Source organism: Hippocampus guttulatus, chromosome 6 (assembly GCF_054856545.1).
Source record: "Hippocampus guttulatus isolate MCC_2025c chromosome 6, RoL_Hgut_1.0, whole genome shotgun sequence".
Taxonomy (NCBI): domain Eukaryota; kingdom Metazoa; phylum Chordata; class Actinopteri; order Syngnathiformes; family Syngnathidae; genus Hippocampus; species Hippocampus guttulatus.
In genome coordinates this window covers 23856847-23876396 of record NC_141266.1, presented here as the reverse complement: position 1 = coordinate 23876396, position 19550 = coordinate 23856847, and the positions used below count along the sequence as shown (strand labels likewise).

The following is a 19550-nucleotide window of genomic DNA, read 5'->3' as shown; positions in this document are numbered from 1 at the left end:
CCCCCCCCCCCCCCCCTCAGGGTGCAAATCAACACAGTTATGGTAACCAACAGTCCCGCCCCGCCTCGCCTCCTCTTTGCGTTTACTTCTGTCATTTCCTTCTCGGCGGAGGCCCGCACAGGTCTCTTTGTGGCCCAACCTTCCTTGGCTTTGTCAAGAACTGGTCTTGCCGCTCCTTGTCGTATAGACTCGCCGCAGCCGTTTGATAAAAGAAGAGAGAAAAAAATAACAACAACTTGCGACCGCTGGAACCCGTACGACGAGCTCCCCGCGCTCGAGAGGATCGAGTCGGCGATAAGCTTCGTCTTTGCGCTCGTCAAACACAAACAAGTGACCTTTGCCTTTGTAGCAGCAACAATTTATTCCAATGACGACATACAGTATGGACTGTTTGTTTGTCGTATACATGATTTTAAAAAATGGCTTTTCTATTGTGATCAAGAGGCACAGCGCACACAGGTGTGCTTTTCAGACAAGGTTAAACTGTAATTAGAGTTAATATATCAATTAGGTAGTAGACGGGTGCTTGGAAAGGCAACTTTGTCTCACAGTTTGGCAAATGACCTTTCATGATCAGCAGGCTGAGGTCCGAGCCACTTTTCACCTAAAAAGCAAGCAAACAAAATTGATCGGGACTGTAATTTGTTAGAAAACAAACAAACAAAAATAGCATCCAGTATTGTCAACTCATGTCAAAGTACTTCGTGTGATGCCTCTGCATTTGGGAAAGGAGAGCTAATGTCACCAAGACAGTTATTTAACAGTAAAACAGGTTGCGCACACTCTGCTCAAATACTTCCTGTTCTGTCCTTTCTTTTTTTTTTCCAATGTCTCAAACCAAATTAGCGTGCCAACGTCTAGTGGTCGACAGTTGAATTACACCAAATATAAATGCCCGTTACCCTTAAAAAAAGCGTTAAAAGAATAAAGCGTAAAGCAGCTTTCTTACCAAGGCAGTGGGCCATGACCTCAAATCTGTCGGAGCCAAAGAACATCTCAGCTTTGCCGTTGATGTGGCACACCATCATGGGGAAGCCGAATGCCTGACAAGTACAGCAGGTGTAAAAAAATAAATAAAGTGAAATCACATTACACATGCGACACACACACGAACCGACCCCATATTCCAGCGCGTCCCGAGTGCTGCTCTTCAGCTTGTCTTTGATTTCCGGTGTGGTGCACAGCTTCTGCAACTCTTCAATTTCGCTCCTGCCCAAGCCAGCTTTCTGTGCGGCCTGGGGTCAACACAGCCAATAATCTCTCTGTTTGTTTTTGTTTGTTTGTTGAACTAATTTCTCACCAAGCAAGCACTCTGGATGGGTTGCTACCTCAGCCAGTGATGCGGGCTCGGTGATATCCTTGTCCTCACTCCAGATTCTTCTCCAGAGCTCTCTGGACACCTTCTCCACCTGCTGGTCTCCACCCGTCTCCTTCTCCTGCACCGCTTTTACAAAGCGCATTGCATTCAAGGAGCCTACAAGAAGAAAAAAATAAAACATTTCAATATACACATACATACCTTAATCTACGTAAGATAAAGTGTCCCTACTTTATATTGTATGTTTGAATTAAATCTACTGTATTTCCTTTTTTTCTCAGGGATCAGCAGAATCATCTCATAATAATAAGAATTGTACTGCATATTATATATTCAACCCTCTTTTTTATTTTAAACAGGTAACCTTCCTTAATTTCAAAATGAACGCTCCTTTGACTTGACGTGTACCTTTTCTGAACATGGCTTCCGCAGGGTCTGAAGGAGGACGCAACGGGACGTTGAAATATACTGCCAGGCGGGCCAGGTCATGGTTCATCCACAAGAATTTGTTCGGAACCAATCCAGGGGGCTTGTTGCCTGTCACGGTGAGACATAACTTCACTGCCAATGGAGGGGAGTAACACAGTTGATTGTAGAATTGATATCTTGGGGTTTTAGGAGACAAGAGAAACAGGGACAGCGACGACCTGAAGGGACGTGAATCGGGCCGCATGAACAGGTTCGGAAAAGCAAGATATTCCCAATCCCAAATGGTTTCATGTCGTCGGCTACAAGAATGATTTGTGTCGAAAATGGATATTGCCCTTGAGTAGATTTCAGGGTTACCTTCACCTAATTAGCCCGCACCACGACTTGCGCAAGGTACTTTTACGTCATTACAAAGTCTTCATTACTTTTGCCACCACTGCTAGGTGTTAACGTGACAATCTTACCGGAACCTTGCATGACACCACCCAGAAACGCAGGTCTGAGCTTGAGATCAATATTCCACACGGTTCTGTATCGGCACATGACCTGTAAACGAATCGCTTTAGGTCCGCTTTGACATGGACACCAGCTTGTAATAGTATCGCTACTTGTGTCACCAATCAAATAAATAATGGACAAACCTCAAAGGCCAGCCAAGAGTAGGGAGAGACCACATCGTAGAACAACTCGATTACCTTTTTGGAGGTCATATTCGATGCGTGTACTTGGCTACTTGCACAGTAAGTAATCAAACGAAATCGTCCAAAACCTGCAGTGTGTCAAAGTTCAATCGGTCCGCAAACAATGCTAATCGGTGTTAAGTAAAACTACTCTGAAACACCCGTAATACGGTTTAAAAAAAAACACGTAAATTTTAATTCGCTGCAGAATTATGGCAGTTTGCAGATTTGATAATTCACTGTTTATACCGAAGTATTAAATCCACTAAATTCTTCTTCTACCAAAAATATGTGGCGTGAACGCATATATATATGTCTTGCCACCTATGGGACGGGAGTGCAATAGCATGCTGAACACAAGCAAACATCCTGTAAGAAAGTTAGAATCGATTTTTTTGTCAATAACGGAGTGTAAAATCTCCATGCATTATGATTCCTAAAAGCACATTATATTAGTCAGTTTGAACAACTACTATTAAATGTAAAATGTGTTTTTTCCAACAAAGACAAGACCACTTGTAAATGCCATTTTGGTCATTCCTGGCTATTGGTGCCTCCTGAGTCGCCATGAAAATACGTTTTAATGTTCTACCTAAAATAAAGAACATTCTTATCATGAAAGCATTTTATGAGATATTGTTGTCTTCCTACTAACCCGAACACAAAATAATACCATCATAATTAGAGAGAGAGAGAGTTTGCCCAGGGATCACTAACACGGCAACTTTTTTTGGTTGCTATTCCTCTTTTATTCAAATTTGCACTTATGGATGCTAGTTGAAAAAAAACAACATATAAAAACCTACACTTCACACCTTTCCTTAAACATTTGCAGGCCTTTAATTTACCATACATGTCACATGAAGATAATTATAATTTATATTCCCTTAAATCACATATACAAGGTAACTCTTCTATTGCAGTATGATAAAATACATCTTCATTTCTGTGGCGATTTCACAACAGCTGCGATTGTAAGAAAACACTTTACAGAACATAATCACATCAGCAGCAAGGCTACGTTTGACTATCTCTTTACAGGAGTCATCCACATAGATAATAATGATAACACAAAGGCTGTATGTGAATGAACGTCTAAAATCTGGAAGGTGGAGTTCTTCTACGTCTCCTCTTGAGGACTTGCTTGATCTTTGACTTCAGCCGGAGCCAAGCAGTCACTCGATTCATAAACATTCCATTGTTAATATTATTTTACCATATGGAAGTAAAAGAAAAAAGTCACAAATTGTTATAGTCTCACCTCTCTGCATCCTTGTCACTCTGTAAAAGAGGTTTGAATACATTTGAATTAATAAATGACTACTTTAGAATTCTGACATTACAAAAAAAAATCTGCGTCAAAAATATTCAATCAATTTCCCAAAAACTTTGTAACCGCATATAAAGTACAACATTTTGGAGTTGGCAGGATCACACAGGAAAAAAATTGCAAACTTGCAGGTCAGCATTTGCAATTTGTGGATTTTTGCAGTGGAACCTTTGTGCCTTTTGTTTGCTGAAAAATTCAGCTATTCGCTCTTTTAGGCTCAGTCCAAAGCTATGTCTAAAATATTTCACTGCTACCTTGTGGTGTCAAGCAACAATGAGGAACTGAGGGAAGGATCTTCACTTAATCCTGCCATTGCCGATATGTAAATAAGTGCTCTGCCGCCATCTTGTGGCATCTATAGGCAAATGGCAAGGGCAGGACAATGACAAATCTTTTTGAGTGGGTGTGAGTCACTTGTGGAATTTTGCTTGTGTTGATCACAGGTGTCAAACTCAAAGCCCATGGGTGAGATCTGGCCCGTCACATTTTTTTTTGTAGTCCACTAAAGGAAATAACTCGTATCAACTGTACGATTCCTGCTGAATGGATTTGTTGTTTTTATTTTTTCAGGAGATCTGGCACATAATTTCAATTATACTCTGCTTTTTTTGAAAGTGTTTGTTTTTAAATATTGCAAAAATGCCCCCCCCCCCCAAATGTTTTCGGTTTGATATTCCTTCCAAATCTTACCTTTGTCTTCTGTGGTGAGATGCTATTGATCTTCCTGGGTACCCCGAGGGTCTCGAAGGAATGGCTCCGGACTCTGATGGCCCTCTGAGGAAAAAAAACAAACAAAAAAAAACTGTGCAATGTATGTCAAATTGAATCTAAGAATAAGAATTCCACATTCTGACCTTAAAGTTCTCAATGAACCCACCGCTGCCTTCGGACACCCCCCTGGCACTCTCGGCAGATGGGATAGAAGGCGCTGATGGATCTCCCAGCATGCACTGCGAACGGGCGGAGAGTTCTGCCTGCAGACTCTCCAGAAGTGATGAACGCGTGCGGAGCTTGATTTTATTGATTTTAATTTTTTTCAAGGGAGTGGGAAAAGGAGGAAAGATGATATTACTACCAAATGGACCTTGTGAACTTCCCGGGGGATGAGCATATACCTCCAGTCTGCTGAACTGCTCAGCCTTATAGCAGGAAATTTCCGCATTGATGAGCTTGGTCAGGAGGAATTCTCTCAGTTGGGAGTGCTGAAGACAAAGCGGAGGTGTACCGCACTTTTTAAGCGTCGCACCGTGCGCATGTTGGGCAGGACCGACAGACTGGCCGCTGATGAAACGGCGATTAAAGTCATTCTACAATCTGAAGCTTTCGTGTTTTAGCTTTGGTGACTCCTTTATTAACATCAGGATAGGAATTAAAAAGATGGAAAGCGCAAGAGTTGTATGTGCTCTCACATCTGTGAAGACTGGAGGATCTGGGAGGACTGGGCCGAATGGAGGAACGTCGTCTCTGGCCGTGACGGATATCTGCGACCGAGAGGAAATATACTCATTGGCCACAACATTTGGTACAACCCAAAACCGCAGTGGTTGTCCAACTTTTTGACACCACGAAGTACCCAAAACTTTGTTTTTCAGTTCAGACTCGTTTGTTTGTTTTTTAAGTCTTCACAGGCAGGCGAAAGGGCCAGCAGGGGGCGGCACTGCCTCACGTGCCTACCCTGACTGCACGTCCCAGCTTCATCGGTGGCCCGTTGCTTTAAATTAAACTGCAGTCAAGGACTAAGAGTAGCATCTTTTCATTTAGGTTAGTCAGAAGTAAAGTACACTAGAGGCGGGTTAAAGGTTGCATCAGGGCACCTTTGCTCAGGATTTGGTCTTCTCGCCTCGAATGGGATAGATTAAAAACAAAAATAGAACCTGATATGCAGCTTGGCCAGTATCATCGGCCTTCCCGCTCGGAACCTTCCGGACCACGATGAAACAGTGCAGGAAGTGCGACTTAATGACATCGGCTAAGAAAGCAGTCGGACCCTCCTGGTAGACCAGCGCCACAATGTCATTACCAATGTGTCTCTTTCTTTGCAGCTGCGGGACAAGGAGGAGACCTTTCTCAGCATTTATGAGAAGCGGTGGCAAAAGTACTGGCAGTCTGCGCGTGAGTAGAACTACTTGTCCAAAAAATATTTCGGCAGGAGTACTGATTCAACTCCTTGACTTCCTGGGAATTGACCTCTTTCTATGTACTGTATGTCTTTTTTGCGATGTGTCTTAACTCATTCACTCCCAAAGACGTTTTTAAACGTCTTTTCAGACTTGGTCTAGAATTGGCTGGTACTGATTATTATAATTGGGAGAATGTGAAAAAAATAAGAAGGCTATTATAACGAGTAAGAAATCAGCTCTAGGTTTTCAAACGTACTGTAGGTAGTAAAAGGTAATGAGAAAAATAAGTACTCAAGTGCAGATATCTGGGGGGGGGGGGGAATCGACTCAAGTAGAGTCGCTAATTCCAAGCTGCCACCATTTTGAGACACGCATTGCTGCCAAGTGCAGAAACGATTTTTTTTTTTCGACGAGCCGACCTGCTGCGGGTCACCCTCTGTGAAGGGCAGTTTGGTCGCCACGTGGAACATGACTTCTCTGCCGTGAAAGGAAGTGAAGACTGCCTCGCTTCCTGTCTGCCCGTGACACACGTCCAGCCCTCCTCTGAAGCTGAGAAAAGGAAAATCGCATGAGATGTTGCACCGTCAGCGTCTTTTAGCCAATCTCACGTTACCCGGCGAAGCCTTGGAGCTGAACCGTGTCCCCCAAAACAGACAGGAACTGCGCAAACTCCTCGCTTTCCTCGTCGTTACCGAGTATGTCCTCCTCGGTGAACTGGTGAGAGAGTTCCGTGTCTTTCACTGGTTGTATAGCGGAACCTCTAAAAAATTTTGGGGCGGGGGAACATCCCTAAGAAGTTAAGTCAAGTAAGCTAACTCAAATTAGCACTGCTGTCAGCGTTAGTTCAGGTCTCAAAGGTGAATGATATCAAATGCTGAATCATGAGATTAGTAATGACTGTAAAAGTGTTGAGAGATGATTCACTCGTGACGTAATAATCCGCAAGAAGACACGAAGGATGTCAAGACGAACATTCTTGGTTTGATGATAAAAAAACAATCGCATTCAAAATCTTTGCGGAGGCCTTGACTCTGTGATACGGAGGTTCCACGACTGTATATTTCTCACAGTTGAATGAAATGCAGGCCTGAAACAAACAATGGGCTTCTTACCTGATTCTCCTTTTGGTACAGCACACCAAACTTGAAATTGGAAGACACTCTGTGCTCGTCGAATGCCCTTATTAGTATCGGAGCCTTGAGAATGAGGAACTTCAAGAGTTTCATGCACATCAAAGTCAATCCGTTTGTCTTTCTGGTCATGGTCAAGAAGTACCTTGAGGTAGCTGACTGCGTCAAACTTTGAGACGGTCACTTTGTCACACAGCATCTAGAAAGGAGATGGGTATTTTTATTGATTTTTTATTTTCTCCCTTGCCTGAGACTCGGTCCTCTACAAACTCGTTCCGTAGGACGCTCGAGGCCCGGATAACATTTAAAGGGGTCAAATGTAGTTTTCATTTTCAGAGTGCATAACACTGATGACACTGTTTACTTATGCGAATGAAAACCCGTGTACCTTTGCTAGCTCGACAGCTGATGGAATGCCGGGAAAGAGCGAGAGGGAGAAAACGCCATGCAGGGAGCGCTCTTTCATTCTGTGAGACAAGACACACTCAAGTCAACATTGACTCACATTTAAGTGCTTGTGCAGGTCCCCATAAAGGTCTCGTAAAACACGATTAGCATTTCACCTTAGGATGACTCGCGCCCGACTTTCCTCTTCCTCCAAACACACAGACAGAACCAGTGGCCCTAATGACGGATCCACTGCTGTGAAAGAATGGTGATACTGACCAGTGCAAAAAAAAGAAACAAACAAACTCAGAAGGTCATCATTGATCTGGCGTTGTTATTGAATTTGTACCATTCTGGGTATAAATATATATTTTTTGGGTGGGGGGGCTTTGCATTTTTTTGGTTTTAATTTGTCTTTGTTTTATGGAATACTTTTTCAGTTTTCTATCATTTTATTCTGTCAATAAAAAAAAGTTTAAATTCTGAAAAGAAGATTTTTTTTTTTGAAAAACTGATTTTTTTCCCAAAAAACAGAAAAATAATTCTGAAAAATTGAAAACAAATTCCAGAAAACAGAAAATATGTTTGGGACAAACAAACAAAAAATATTTCAAAAAAACAAATATGAGTTTCTGTTTTACAGAATGTTTTTTGTCAAACTAAAATTAATACCATCGATGTGACTCAAAAACAGGAGTATCTGCCAGTGTCTTAAACCAACATCAAAATAAAACTTAATTAAACAAAAAAAGCTGGTCATGTTTGCTTACAAGCTCTCCCTCAATGTAGGAACGAATGTGTATCCCCATGGGGGAGAAAATTCAAAAAAATCAGGAAATATTTAATTCTGAGAAACAGGAATTACAAAAAATCCCCAAAACCGGAAAAAAAAAATTAAACAGGATTTTTTTTCATAAAACAGACAAAGACAAAGCCCCTCCCTCCCTCCCAAAAAATAAAATACTCAGAATAGCACGTTTTTTTTCCCCAAGTGAATGCAAGACGCTTCCATACCCTTCCCATAATAGCAAGTGCTGATTCAAAAGTTAGGATAGAAGCGGCGAAGATGATTATGTATTGTACTCTCTCCTTTCATGAAGGGAGCAAAAAATGAAAACGACAGCTCTGCATCATGAAGCCGACTGACCCGTGAGCGGAAGAAGTCCCGGTAGATGTTGGCCTCGCCGTCCCTTTCCATGAGTTCGTAGCTGTGTGCTGGGAGGACGCGATGGGAGGAGGTCAGACCGGCATCTGCAAGCTTCGCCAAAGGAGGGTCTATCCAGTAGCCCCCAAGCTTCGTCGGGAGGATGATTGGGAGCTCTCCGCCTATTGTCAAAAACTGGGACTAAAGCAGACCACGATGGGGGGCCGCCTTGCTTGATTAGAGAAACAAATCAGCACGTTTTTGTTTTTTTAAATAATTGGACTAACCTTGAGAGGCAGTGGGAATTCACATCTCTGCTCATCGAGTCTGCTTCCCTGATGCACCCAAAGAGGCACTGATGACAAAGTTCCCCTCGGACTTAGATCCCGCAGCACGTCACAAAAACCTACCTGGAGTTTTTCAATGATTTCAAACAGCTCCGTTTCCTTCTGGCTGCTGCTCGCCGAGAGGGCTGGCTGGCTGTCAGTGAACGAGGAGTCCAAGATGTCCGTCGCGGTGCCCTCGGCTCTGCAGCAACAGGTGCATTCACGCAAGTGAAATTCCTCATTGGCTTCTTCTTGTGGAAAGTCAGGTCAAAAGTGCGTCGATCAATGAGGAATAAAGCCTCACCCCGCCGCACTCCTGGATATGTCCAGGCGTCAACACCAAGGTGAGAAAAGCTCACACACTCACACACAAAGTGCGTGTTCATTATTCGGTCCGAATACAAAGTTGGAACAGCGTAGACTCACCTTCCGTAAGCCTCGAAAGTGAAACTTCTCCTTCTCGGGAAGACCGTTTCTTCTCTCTTTTCTTCCCCCATGTTTGTACTGTACTGCAAGTTTGCGGTCTTGAGTCAATCAGGGCTGGCAAAGGCTGAATTAATTCACTCAATAATTCTGTCGCTCCCCCTGGCCGACCCCCCGCCACCCACTTATTTCAAGCCTCCCTTCCTCTCCTTCCGCGCCGCTGTCACTCACGCAGCACGAACCGGCTCGTTCACGGTCACGCGCAGGTGCAAGCAAAACAGCGTCTGCATATCCATCCAAATGGCTGCAAAGCAAACGCGGCGATATACTTCTCAGAGCTTCAAGACCGACTTGTGAATAAATAAAGAAATGACACATGAGACATTTTCTGCCGGACCTGTTACCCTTTGAGAGTCACTAAAGACCATCAATTATTGACAGCACACAGTGAGGGTGAGGAGATAGACAGCAGGGGAGGGTGAAGTCGGTCTTAGAGCAGACGTTCAGTGAGACACGTGGGGGGAAACCGAGCACGGCGTATTGTAAGGCACACCTGCACAACCCAATGAGGAACGACTGATAGAGTGGTACCTCTACTTATGAACGAAATCTTCAAGTTACGAAACCCCTCAAAAGAGGAATATTGCCTCTTGTTACGAAAGAAATTTCAAGATACGAAAGGTAAAAATATACAGTAATCTATATACAGTATGGGCCGCTCGTCCAAGCTCCAAGTTTCCTGAACGCAACATGCTTATATCTGCTCTGCCATTGGCTGTTACCTGGCATCCCATTGGCTAAGATTGACCTCTACCGAACGTGTCTTTGTGTGTAGATAGATAGATCTGTCTATCTGTGTCTATGCACAGTGATCGGCATTCGCCCCTCGTAAATGTAAATTACCCAGAAAAAGTTTTCACCAGTCGGGCGATCCCTCACTATGCCCTTACAAAACGCCACGCAAAAACAAACAAAAAAAACACCTCTGAGAGAGAACATCAACTAAAGAGGTCGTAGCATGTTTATCGGTGCAATTTTTTATTTTTTTTTACAAAACGTATCAATCTCTCATATTTCGAGCGACTGTGTTTGAGTCTTTATAACTTGAAATGTCAGATTTCATAGACTTCTTAAGGTGTTTGATTTTAAAGGTAGAGTTCAAATAAATAGGGTTAAAAAATCCACTTCTGACACTACTGCTGCTCTCTCCACTCAAAGAATTTCTTTTCGACATGGTGATACCACCACGTTCAATGTCCCGCCAATACAGTAAGTTTGTATGACGTCTGGCAAAAGTCTGAGTGGCCAAACTTTATGTCACTCAAGCTTTTCGCGCTTTCATTGGTGCAAATAATCAACAATACGTTTCTGGCCCCGCCCCGTCACATTTCAGTTACTGATACCCACGGAAGTTGGGCGCTCGGTCCGTCGGTGGGGGCTGTCGTTTTCTGACGTGGAAATAACGAAAAAACGGCCACATTTGGTCGCCCTCCTTCGGCAAAATTTGATTACTTTGGTGCATCGGCGGAAGAGCGCTTGAAGGTAGGAGAAAGGCGGCTTGCTTTCCTCACCAAAGTTCGGCTAGCTAGCGCCGCGTTCCCTCACTGCCAAGTGGTGAGTGTAGCCATCCGCTGTCAGCCTGTGTGGATCGCTTTTCCCAGACTGGTGCTGCCAACCAACCGCAATTCCATTTTGCATGTAGTTTGTATTCATGTTTGTGTTTTGCAACGTCGAGACTCTGCAAAGTCTTTTTTTGAACTTGTTACTATCGGGGTGCTAAATCTAAAGTGCGGAACATCAACAAGTCATAGCCTGTCTTTACCAAACACACACACACACACAAAAAAAAGACTTGATGTGTGTTTGTTCTAGCAAGATGCGGGAGTGTGGCATGCTGGAGATGCACCGAGTCGCTCTGCGGAGTGCTTCTTTGTGCAAGCAGCTGGTAGTTGATGAGCTGCTCATTCAGTTTCTGCTGGAGGACAACATCCTCACCGAAAGCATGGCTGAGGGCATCCTGGTACGTTTGTATTTTCAGCACACTAGTTCGCTGTGGCTTCACAAACGTACTTTCTGGTGGAAATAGTCAACAAACCCTTCAATGTCATTTCATGCGACACTCTAAAATGCTCAACGCAGTGGTCGGTAACCTGAAATACTCAAATTTTGTCCGTTTAAAAAAAACAACAACTCACCGGAAGCTACAAAATCCCTTTGATATCTTAAACCAGGATAACAGAAAAAGAACTATTGTGTGGTGCATTTACAAAATCAATGAACTACTCCAACGGGGAACACAAAATGTTATTTTTGCATCTAACCAAAACACTTTGAACTGGAATAATTTGACTTCCGATGCCTCCAAATTCACTCCAGAAATTATGCTGGGCTGTTAACTTTCCATCTGCATTCAGAACTACGACCACAAGTAACACCATTGGATTTTAATGAACCATACATCTCATAATCCGCAAGGTAAATTTGTGATTTCAACGAGTCTACACAAAAACTATCTCAACACTTGCTATAAAACACACCACAGAGAAAAGTACAAACCGCGGCAAGCATCCCATCGATTTTTAATACGTTTTTGACCCCTGTCATGTTTCTGACGGGCAATTTCCTTAGGCCGAGCAAACGTCCCAGAAGCGAAGCTGGCGTCTGCTGCTGCTCCTGCCCAAGCGAGGCCCGCGAGCCTTCGGCAGCTTCTGCTCAGCACTGAGAGAAACCGAGCAGCGGCACCTGTGCGAGCTGCTCGCGCTGTCGCAGGAGAAAGATGGCAAAGAGACACAAGTGAGTGAACGCTTAATCAGGCAATCGGTCAACCCTTCCCCTCCCGAGCTAATAATCTTTTCGGCTTTTGCGGCCACTGTGTTTTCAGCCCGAGGAGGAGTGCGAAAGACGGGCGGGACGGCAGCTCATTCAGACATCGGAGAGGAGGAGAGAGGTGCGCCACCTTCCCTCCTTCACGCTTGATCCTTTTGTGAATGATTAAGTAGCCCATGTGTCATTGAGGACGGTCACCCACCGGCCTGTACATCGGAGACATCTGCAAAGCTCTCTCTTCGGTGGGACGTTTGCTTTATTGATGTCTTCCCAAAAGCGAGCATTTATGCAATTGTAAACTTCAAGAACGAACAGTAACTCCCAAGGTTCTACCCGGGGGCGCCATCGTAATCATTTTGTCACTTTGGCCTGACCACAAAAACAGCGAGTAGAGAAGATTTTAAGCGAACAAGCCAAAAATGGGCAGATTAGGCAAAATCGCAAATGCCAAAAATTCCTTCATGAAGAGGGCGACTGTTTTCTTAATCCAACGTACGGTCACTCCTCTCGTCAAATCAAGAAAATCTTTCCATTCTCTTTGGCTGCTGTAACTTCAAAACAGTCCGTCTTCATTTCAGAGATATGGCGACTCCTCTCTTCCACTTTCCACCCAGGAGGAAATCGAAGCCAAACGGGCGAGGACACGCGGTGGGATGCGGCAGATGGCACAAGTGTCTCTGTGTCAATATTTTTCCATTTCAACCTGTTTGTCTCGTGTCAAGATTCAGGAGCTGACTAATTTGAAAAAAAAAAAAAAAAGTTGGAATATGCTGCATATTCTTGTCAGTGGCTTCATCGCGTATGTATCATATGACTGAAAGGGAGTGCAGGTGCCACACCTTGTGAGTGACTCATGTATGGTCTTGTAGTACGGAGTTTGTCATCTTAAACCTGTTAATGTGACGTAATACACTCACCAGCCACAATAGGAGGCACCCCTGTCGAATCTGATTATTTGTACAACTCTTGACCTTTTTTTTAACCTTACAAGACGGGGCGAATCGCTTTTGCTCTGATGGCGTGCTTGAAAACTGAGCATGACTACAAATGTTTTTTTTGGGGGGGGGGTGCGATGACGTGTCTGACACTGTTTTGAGTTTCAACATGGTGCGTCTTCATTTTGTTTTCAGAGTGCATGGAGTACAGCCTGGATGCAGACAGCCCCATCACCGCTCCCGTGCTCCCTTGCACGCATGACCTCTACCTCTCGCAATGCCTCAAGGTAGCGCAACTTATGCAAAGCACAACAACCAGATCGTTGGTCGCCCTTTATAGCACAAGGGGAAAAAATAATGTGATCACCTAACTCAATGAATAACTCGGAACGTGAAATTATTTCAAAAGTGTTGCCTTCTGGTCTTCCTTGATGCAAAGTCATCGGTGACGCCCTTGTATGATCTCTGTGTGCTCGCTGCTTATGACCCCGCTTCCATTTGAAAATTCCGAGGACGTGGTTGACCTCAAACTAGTTTGAATTCACTTGATCTTTATCAGCTTGACTCCACAAGGGGGCGCTATTATCCCCCAAAACGCCAAAGATTGCGACGTCTCTCCTTCATACAATAGGAAACAATTTTAGGTAGTCCTTAACAAAAAAACAACAACATTGCAGTGAATTGCTGCCACACACGACAAATCAGTGATATACTGCACTGAATTTTTTTTTTAAATTAATATTAATTAAACCATATGTTTGAGTTAAATGAGCACACTGACAACGTTATACATTTGAAATACAAAGATTGTCTTTCGGAGCAGTCGTTTACAGAAAATAAAATATGGACGAAATCAACCAAATGGTCCAGGATTTTACTGGCCTCAGAGCTTTATCTAGACCAGTAAGTAAAATGAAGATGATTAAAGACAAGGGAAAACTAACTTTAGGTCATAGTTGCATAATAAGATGAACGTTTTTGAGGGGTTTCACAGCATGCCAAATGACTGCAGCCCCCCCCCCCCCCCCCCCCCCTCACTGTGTTGCAGTCCTATGTAATGACCTCATCCCCGCGCGGTTTAGCGCTGGTGATCAGCAACGTGACGTTTGACCCGCGCACCGCGGCCGACCTTGACCCCAGGAAGGGAGGCGAGGTGGACGAAGAGGTGCTCCGCAAGCTTTTCGCAGATCTGGACTATGCGGTGACGGTCCGCAGAGATATGACGGCCGAGGTGACGCCGTCTCTACCCACGCCGCCTCCGCCTTAACCGCGGCCGCAAATGAACTTTTTATTTATTTTTTTTTTTGTCGTGTCTTTATTTTCCCCAGGAAATGAGAAGTTGCATCGAGACCTTCGGCAGGCGCCCGGAGCACCGCACGGTGCACAGCTGCGTGGTTTGTCTGCTCTCCCACGGCGTGGAAGGAGCCGTGTACGGCACCGACGGCCAGCTCCTGCAGGTGAAAAGAAAAAAAAAAAAAAGAAAAAACTTGATATCGACATCTGGCCCGCCACCCACACGGTGACATTTGTTCCTATTTAGCTTCAGTGGGTGTTTGAGGCCTTCGACAACGTCCGCTGTCCGCTGCTACAGAACAAACCAAAGATGTTTCTCATCCAGGCCTGCAGAGGAGGTAAAGAAGGGCACATGCAGTCGACATTGGCATGCCACAGACAAGGGGGGGGGGGGGGCACCCATCGCTCACCGAAAAGACCAAAATCTTAATGGTGCTTATCTTGCCATCTCGTAGAGGAGCCGGACAGCGGAGTGGAGCAGGTGGATGGGCCAGGAAGGACCAGCTCACCCAGCTGTGAAGAGCGCGATGCCGGGCGAGGAGGCCCCCCGGCCGCCGGCGCTGGACAGGGAGGAGACCTCGGACTGCCCAGGATTAAACTGCCCCAGCGCTCTGACATGATATGCGGCTTTGCCTCTCTCAAAGGTCAGAGAATTTGTAAGTTTGTCCCCTTTTTTGATCCTCTTTCACGGGCGTCGCTGGGAACTGGTGCTGGGCTCCGTTGTCGGATATGGCCGGTTCTCAGAAAGTGGCTTCCGGCAGTATGACGGGAGAGCCTAAAAATGAACTTGCTCAAAACCAGGTCAAAAACGGTATCGTGTTGAAAACAAAACCTTCCTGCGGTGTGCTCTGAATTGTTCACTCAGCCCGCCTGCCTGTTTGCCAGAGATTGTTGTATTTTGTGGGCACTCCGTGGTTTGTTTCATCTCGGAGGGCTTTGCACTTGAGCACCAAGCGGTTCGTGTTCGTGGCGTGATTAAGAATATTTGAAAAGGATTTTTAAAGACCTCACATCGGGAACTGAAATGGAGTCAAAACAGGTTCTGAATCCAAACGAACGGGAGATCAGCAAGCGTCCCGGAACGCGTCATGTGGCGGCTCGCGGGTTCCTCTGGGCTCGCTCGCATTAACACTTTCGTGTAAACATATTCCGCCGGCGTTGCGGCGCGAGACCTGCTATTTGTTCTCTCTCTGCTGGGATTCTCTTCACAATATTTTGAGACACCTCCCTTTATTTACTATTAGCGCATGTCACTTACGCCCAAAAAAAACCAACAACAACAAACATTTGCACCGTGCGTTTATTTGCAGCCGCGTCGGCTTTTCCCGGCGTCCTTTCGTCTCGGCTCATTGCGTGTTTGTGTTATGAAGCCGCTCTTGTTTGCTTTCCTCTTAAAGGCACGGCGGCCATGCGCAACACCAAGCGAGGATCCTGGTTCATCCAGGAGCTCAACTCTGCCCTCCGCCTCCACGCCAGAGACACCCACATGGCGGACATCCTGGTGCAGGTGAGCACGCCTTCCACGGACGGCGAACTCGCCGCGCGTTTCGGCGCTCGCTAATTTGCGTGCATGCTGGCTAATATTATTGATGATCATGTAACATGGATTTGTGACTGTGTACATGTTAGAAACATGGCATTGCTGCTTTAAGATCCTCACTGTTTTCAGTGCCATGCTGCCATCTTGTGAACTGCAGACCCCTTTTTAAGGGGGGGGGGGGCGTGCCAATTATTTGCAGCTTTCCATTGTGCGTGAGGCAGAAATGAGCAAGAAAGAAGAGACAATCACCGCATTGGTACTGACTCCCTTTCGTCCCGCAGGTCAACGGGCGGATCAAAGAGCGCGAGGGTTACGCCCCCGGCACGCCCTACCATCGCTGCAAAGAGATGTCCGAGTTCACCAGCTCGCTTTGCAAAGACCTCTACCTTTTCCCTAAATACCAGCCCCACTCTTCATAATGCACTTTCTCACACACACGCACACACACACACACACGTCATTCCCACCAGTGTGCTCACACGTCCCCTCATTCCAAGCGTATTACTGCCACACACTTTTGCATTCCGGTGTTACAGGCTGACACACACACACAAGGTGGCATCCAAACATTTATTCATACACATTTTTTTTATGTTGACACTGCCTCAGCAAAATTCCAAACACGCTCAGTGATGTCGGAGAGCTTATGCTAATCGACATGTTCGACATCTCACCGCGTAGAAAAATTGAGCCGTGTGTCGGGGGGGGGGGGCGTTAATCCCCTTGCTTGGCTATAATTGTAAAATGTATTTTCTACACAGATCTATTTTTTGTTTTGTACAAATTTATTTTTGAAGGTTTTTGTAAATTAACGCCAGCGTTTTAATGTGTTTGTTCAGCTTCACTGTCAGTTGTCATGCTGCAGTCCACAGTCGTGAGAGGTAGAGGGCAGCATTGAGCAATGAGGTTAGTGCAGAACTGCCCCCCCCCCCGCCCCCCACCTCCGCACCAAATAGGAAGTGCTCCAACATTGCAGAACATTTCCTACCGTCATGGCGGTGTCACCTTTTATCCAGCTGAATCCCTCTGACCCGCTTTTACTTCTGAGATGATGTTTGTGTTGTAAATATTTCCTTTTAAACTGTAAACGTCAGAGGAATGCGCGGTGTGAACTTTGAACTTTACGCCAACGCTGACACCAAATCGCACTTCTCTATTAGCATTTATATTTTCTGTTATCGATGTGATAGTGACAAATGTACATCTCGCGTCTTCAGGAGAGTTTAAAGAAATGTGCAGTTTATTGGATAAATAATGGGTTATTTTCACAGTACCTTGAATACTGCATCCCCCCCCCCCCCCCCCCCCCCCCCCCCCGACTCGAACACTCAGCATTTGTCAATGCTGGGTGTACATTGAACATTTCCCAGAAAAGCCACAAAGAGGCAACGTGTTTTTGGTTACAGTGTTGTGGAGAACGATACTACAAACCAGTATTGAGTTGTGACCAGAGAGGCACTTCAAAGCGCTGCTTTCATGTCTTCTTCTTGAGTATTGGTTTTAATGATAGGAAAAGAGAATGGTGAAGGGGTCACCGCGCAGCAAGAGGATGCGATTTGCTGCCAAACTCTTGTGCGGGGACGGGAGGGGGGTGGAGGATTTATTTCTGTCATCGCCGATGACTGCCAAGTCTTCCGTACAATAAACAAGCTAATGTGCATCAACGAGACGGTGCTTTCTGTTTCCTCCTGCGCTGTGTACAAGGTGCGGCAGAAAAATTCCAGGAGTGGTGTCACGAAAGTGGTCTCCCAAACTACCAAACGACAAGTTTTACTTTGTTCAGTGGGTAAGACCAGGCCAGAGTGATTGCGAGACAATTCTCGGCTGCTTCACCATGGCAACACGCCTGGTCACGATGCCCCGAGCGTCTGACAGTTCCCGGGTGAAAAGAACATCACCCTGCCGGAGTAACCCTGAATTTCTTTCTCTTGCAATTGACACGGCAAGGCAAGATTCATCCCCTAATCGTTTCCTCCACTCAAAAGCTGTGCTGATCTCCAATCCGCAGCAATGCAACGCCGCCGTCGACATGGATCTGTTAGTCGTTACGAGAACTTGAAGGAATGACAACGGAGCTGAGGAGAATCCAGGCAGAATCCTTTCGGGAATGCGTAATGGCCTGGCAGAGATGGAGAATGGTGTTTTGACTCGGGGGGGGGGGGGGGGGGGTTACTTTGAACCGGAAAACATTTAGCGCCAGTTCGGATTGGAAAAAAACAACTTTTGTGACACCAGTCCTGGAACCTTTCTGACGCCGCTTGTCCACGCACCAAAAGCCGCTCACTGCTGGCCGCTCGCGTGCTCTCCCCTGCATGTGATCCGCCTTGTTGCTGTGTTTGTTTGTGTGTTGTTGCCGGCGTTACTGCGTGTCCTCGCCGTGCTCAGGTGTAGTGTAACCGGCCCGCCCGCTATAACGCTGCGCTCAGGTCTCTCCGCGCTACGGGACGACGTGTGTCATTCCCGCCGCTCGGTGATAATATTCTGAGTGTATCAGATGGAGGCCCAGGCCAGCTGTCCGGAGTCATTCCTTGTTGACACACGCACGCACGCCCCCGCCCCTCGGCGGTCGGAGTAATACTTTTTTTTTTTTTTTTTTTACTGTGGCCAAGCCGCGGAGCTGTGAGATTAGGCTGCTATGCGCCGGCGCGTGAACCACAAAGCGGCTCGGGGTTAAGGGGGATCTGCATGTGTCCGTGTCTTTGTTGTTGTCATGATGGCAGCGTACACGAAGTCATCAGATGACCAACGCGCACACATGTGAAAGGGATGTTGCCTCAGCGGCCCACAGAGAAACCTCGAAGGTCGGACGTGATCCATTCGGGGAAGGCGGACGACTTCTGTGCCGTTGGGTTTTTTTTTTTTCTCAACAATTTTCCCACCGGAAGGCATAGAAAGACACTGACTGGACATCCCCTTCAACGGTCAAACTGATGGCATTGGTGGGGGGGGGTCCAGTCACGTGACCTGACTGGAGTCTGACTTGAAATTTCGGCTGGTGAAATCACAATTGGTGCAACTGGAAAGCGTCGTCATCGTCATGCTATTCGCATTTTAACATTCTTAAGCGACCCGAGCTTAAGAATGTCAGCGAACGAACGTCGTCATCGTGTCGCAAAAGAGACCAGAAGAATAACCGAAAGGTACAGAAGTGGCCGTCCTTCCAAATGTGTTCGTCGAGTCACGGATCAGACAAGTTGCGCAAAAGATTTGGGCGTCCTATATTCTTAACAATACACCTAAAAAAAAATAAAAAATGAGGGCGCACCGGTGTGCAACAGCCTTTCGAGGAGCTGGGGAGAGGAAGCCTCCAGCACTCTGAAAAGCCTCCATTTGTTTGTTTTTTTTAAATTACGGTATGTGATGCAGTTGATGCCCAACCCCCCAAAAAAGTGAGCCCGGAGTCCTGCTCTGTGACCTTGTCAGTGCCCCAATTCAGTCCCAACCTGGATTAAAAAAAAAAAAATGGAAGGGCCTCAAATGTGCCAAACAAATCATGCAAGCGACTCCCTGTGGTGACCCTTGATGGGACAGCCTGAATGTCACAACAACAACCCTGCTAGCTTTTCCACTTGGTGCTGTCCAAGCTTCCATGTTTTTTTTTTTGGGTGGGGGGGGGGGGCACGCCAGTAAATGGCGCGGCATTGAAGCGTTATGGGGATTGCCCCCCGC

The 19550-nt window shown here is 45.8% G+C and overlaps 3 protein-coding genes across 7 annotated transcripts; 1 reads left to right on the top strand and 2 right to left on the bottom strand.

Annotated features, from left to right (window-relative positions):
- Positions 1-336: 336 nt before the first annotated feature.
- LOC147204295 (glutathione S-transferase kappa 1-like) lies at positions 337-2709 on the bottom strand. The gene is made up of 7 exons (XM_086112955.1): positions 2389-2709; positions 2212-2293; positions 1727-1855; positions 1329-1474; positions 1119-1235; positions 950-1043; positions 337-604 (listed from the first exon to the last, which is right to left on the bottom strand). The coding sequence occupies exons 1-7, from the start codon at positions 2455-2457 to the stop codon at positions 546-548; spliced, it is 696 nt and encodes a 231-aa protein (XP_085969081.1). The 5' UTR covers positions 2458-2709; the 3' UTR covers positions 337-545.
- Positions 2710-3166: 457 nt separating this feature from the next.
- rap1gapl (RAP1 GTPase activating protein-like) lies at positions 3167-9433 on the bottom strand. Of its 2 annotated transcripts, XM_086113598.1 has the most exons (17): positions 9291-9433; positions 8949-9066; positions 8826-8873; positions 8542-8739; positions 7571-7668; positions 7396-7474; positions 7153-7206; positions 6990-7073; positions 6491-6591; positions 6297-6426; positions 5632-5799; positions 5167-5238; positions 4873-4959; positions 4612-4767; positions 4448-4531; positions 3689-3708; positions 3167-3605 (listed from the first exon to the last, which is right to left on the bottom strand). In XM_086113598.1, the coding sequence occupies exons 1-17, from the start codon at positions 9359-9361 to the stop codon at positions 3548-3550; spliced, it is 1626 nt and encodes a 541-aa protein (XP_085969724.1). In that variant the 5' UTR covers positions 9362-9433; the 3' UTR covers positions 3167-3547. The 2 variants fall into 2 exon arrangements, with proteins under 2 accessions (XP_085969724.1, XP_085969725.1); XM_086113599.1 differs by lacking the exon at positions 5632-5799.
- A 1250-nt stretch (positions 9434-10683) lies between these two features.
- casp2 (caspase 2, apoptosis-related cysteine peptidase) lies at positions 10684-17545 on the top strand. 4 transcript variants are annotated; one of them, XM_086112682.1, is made up of 12 exons: positions 10684-10829; positions 11160-11307; positions 11916-12080; positions 12169-12234; positions 12692-12761; positions 13244-13335; positions 14097-14279; positions 14377-14505; positions 14589-14679; positions 14797-14985; positions 15739-15848; positions 16163-17545. In XM_086112682.1, the coding sequence occupies exons 2-12, from the start codon at positions 11164-11166 to the stop codon at positions 16298-16300; spliced, it is 1377 nt and encodes a 458-aa protein (XP_085968808.1). In that variant the 5' UTR covers positions 10684-10829; positions 11160-11163; the 3' UTR covers positions 16301-17545. The 4 variants fall into 4 exon arrangements, with proteins under 4 accessions (XP_085968808.1, XP_085968805.1, XP_085968807.1 ...); XM_086112679.1 differs by having other exon boundaries at positions 14797-14997; XM_086112681.1 differs by having other exon boundaries at positions 10690-10829; positions 11164-11307; positions 14797-14997.
- Positions 17546-19550: the final 2005 nt, after the last annotated feature.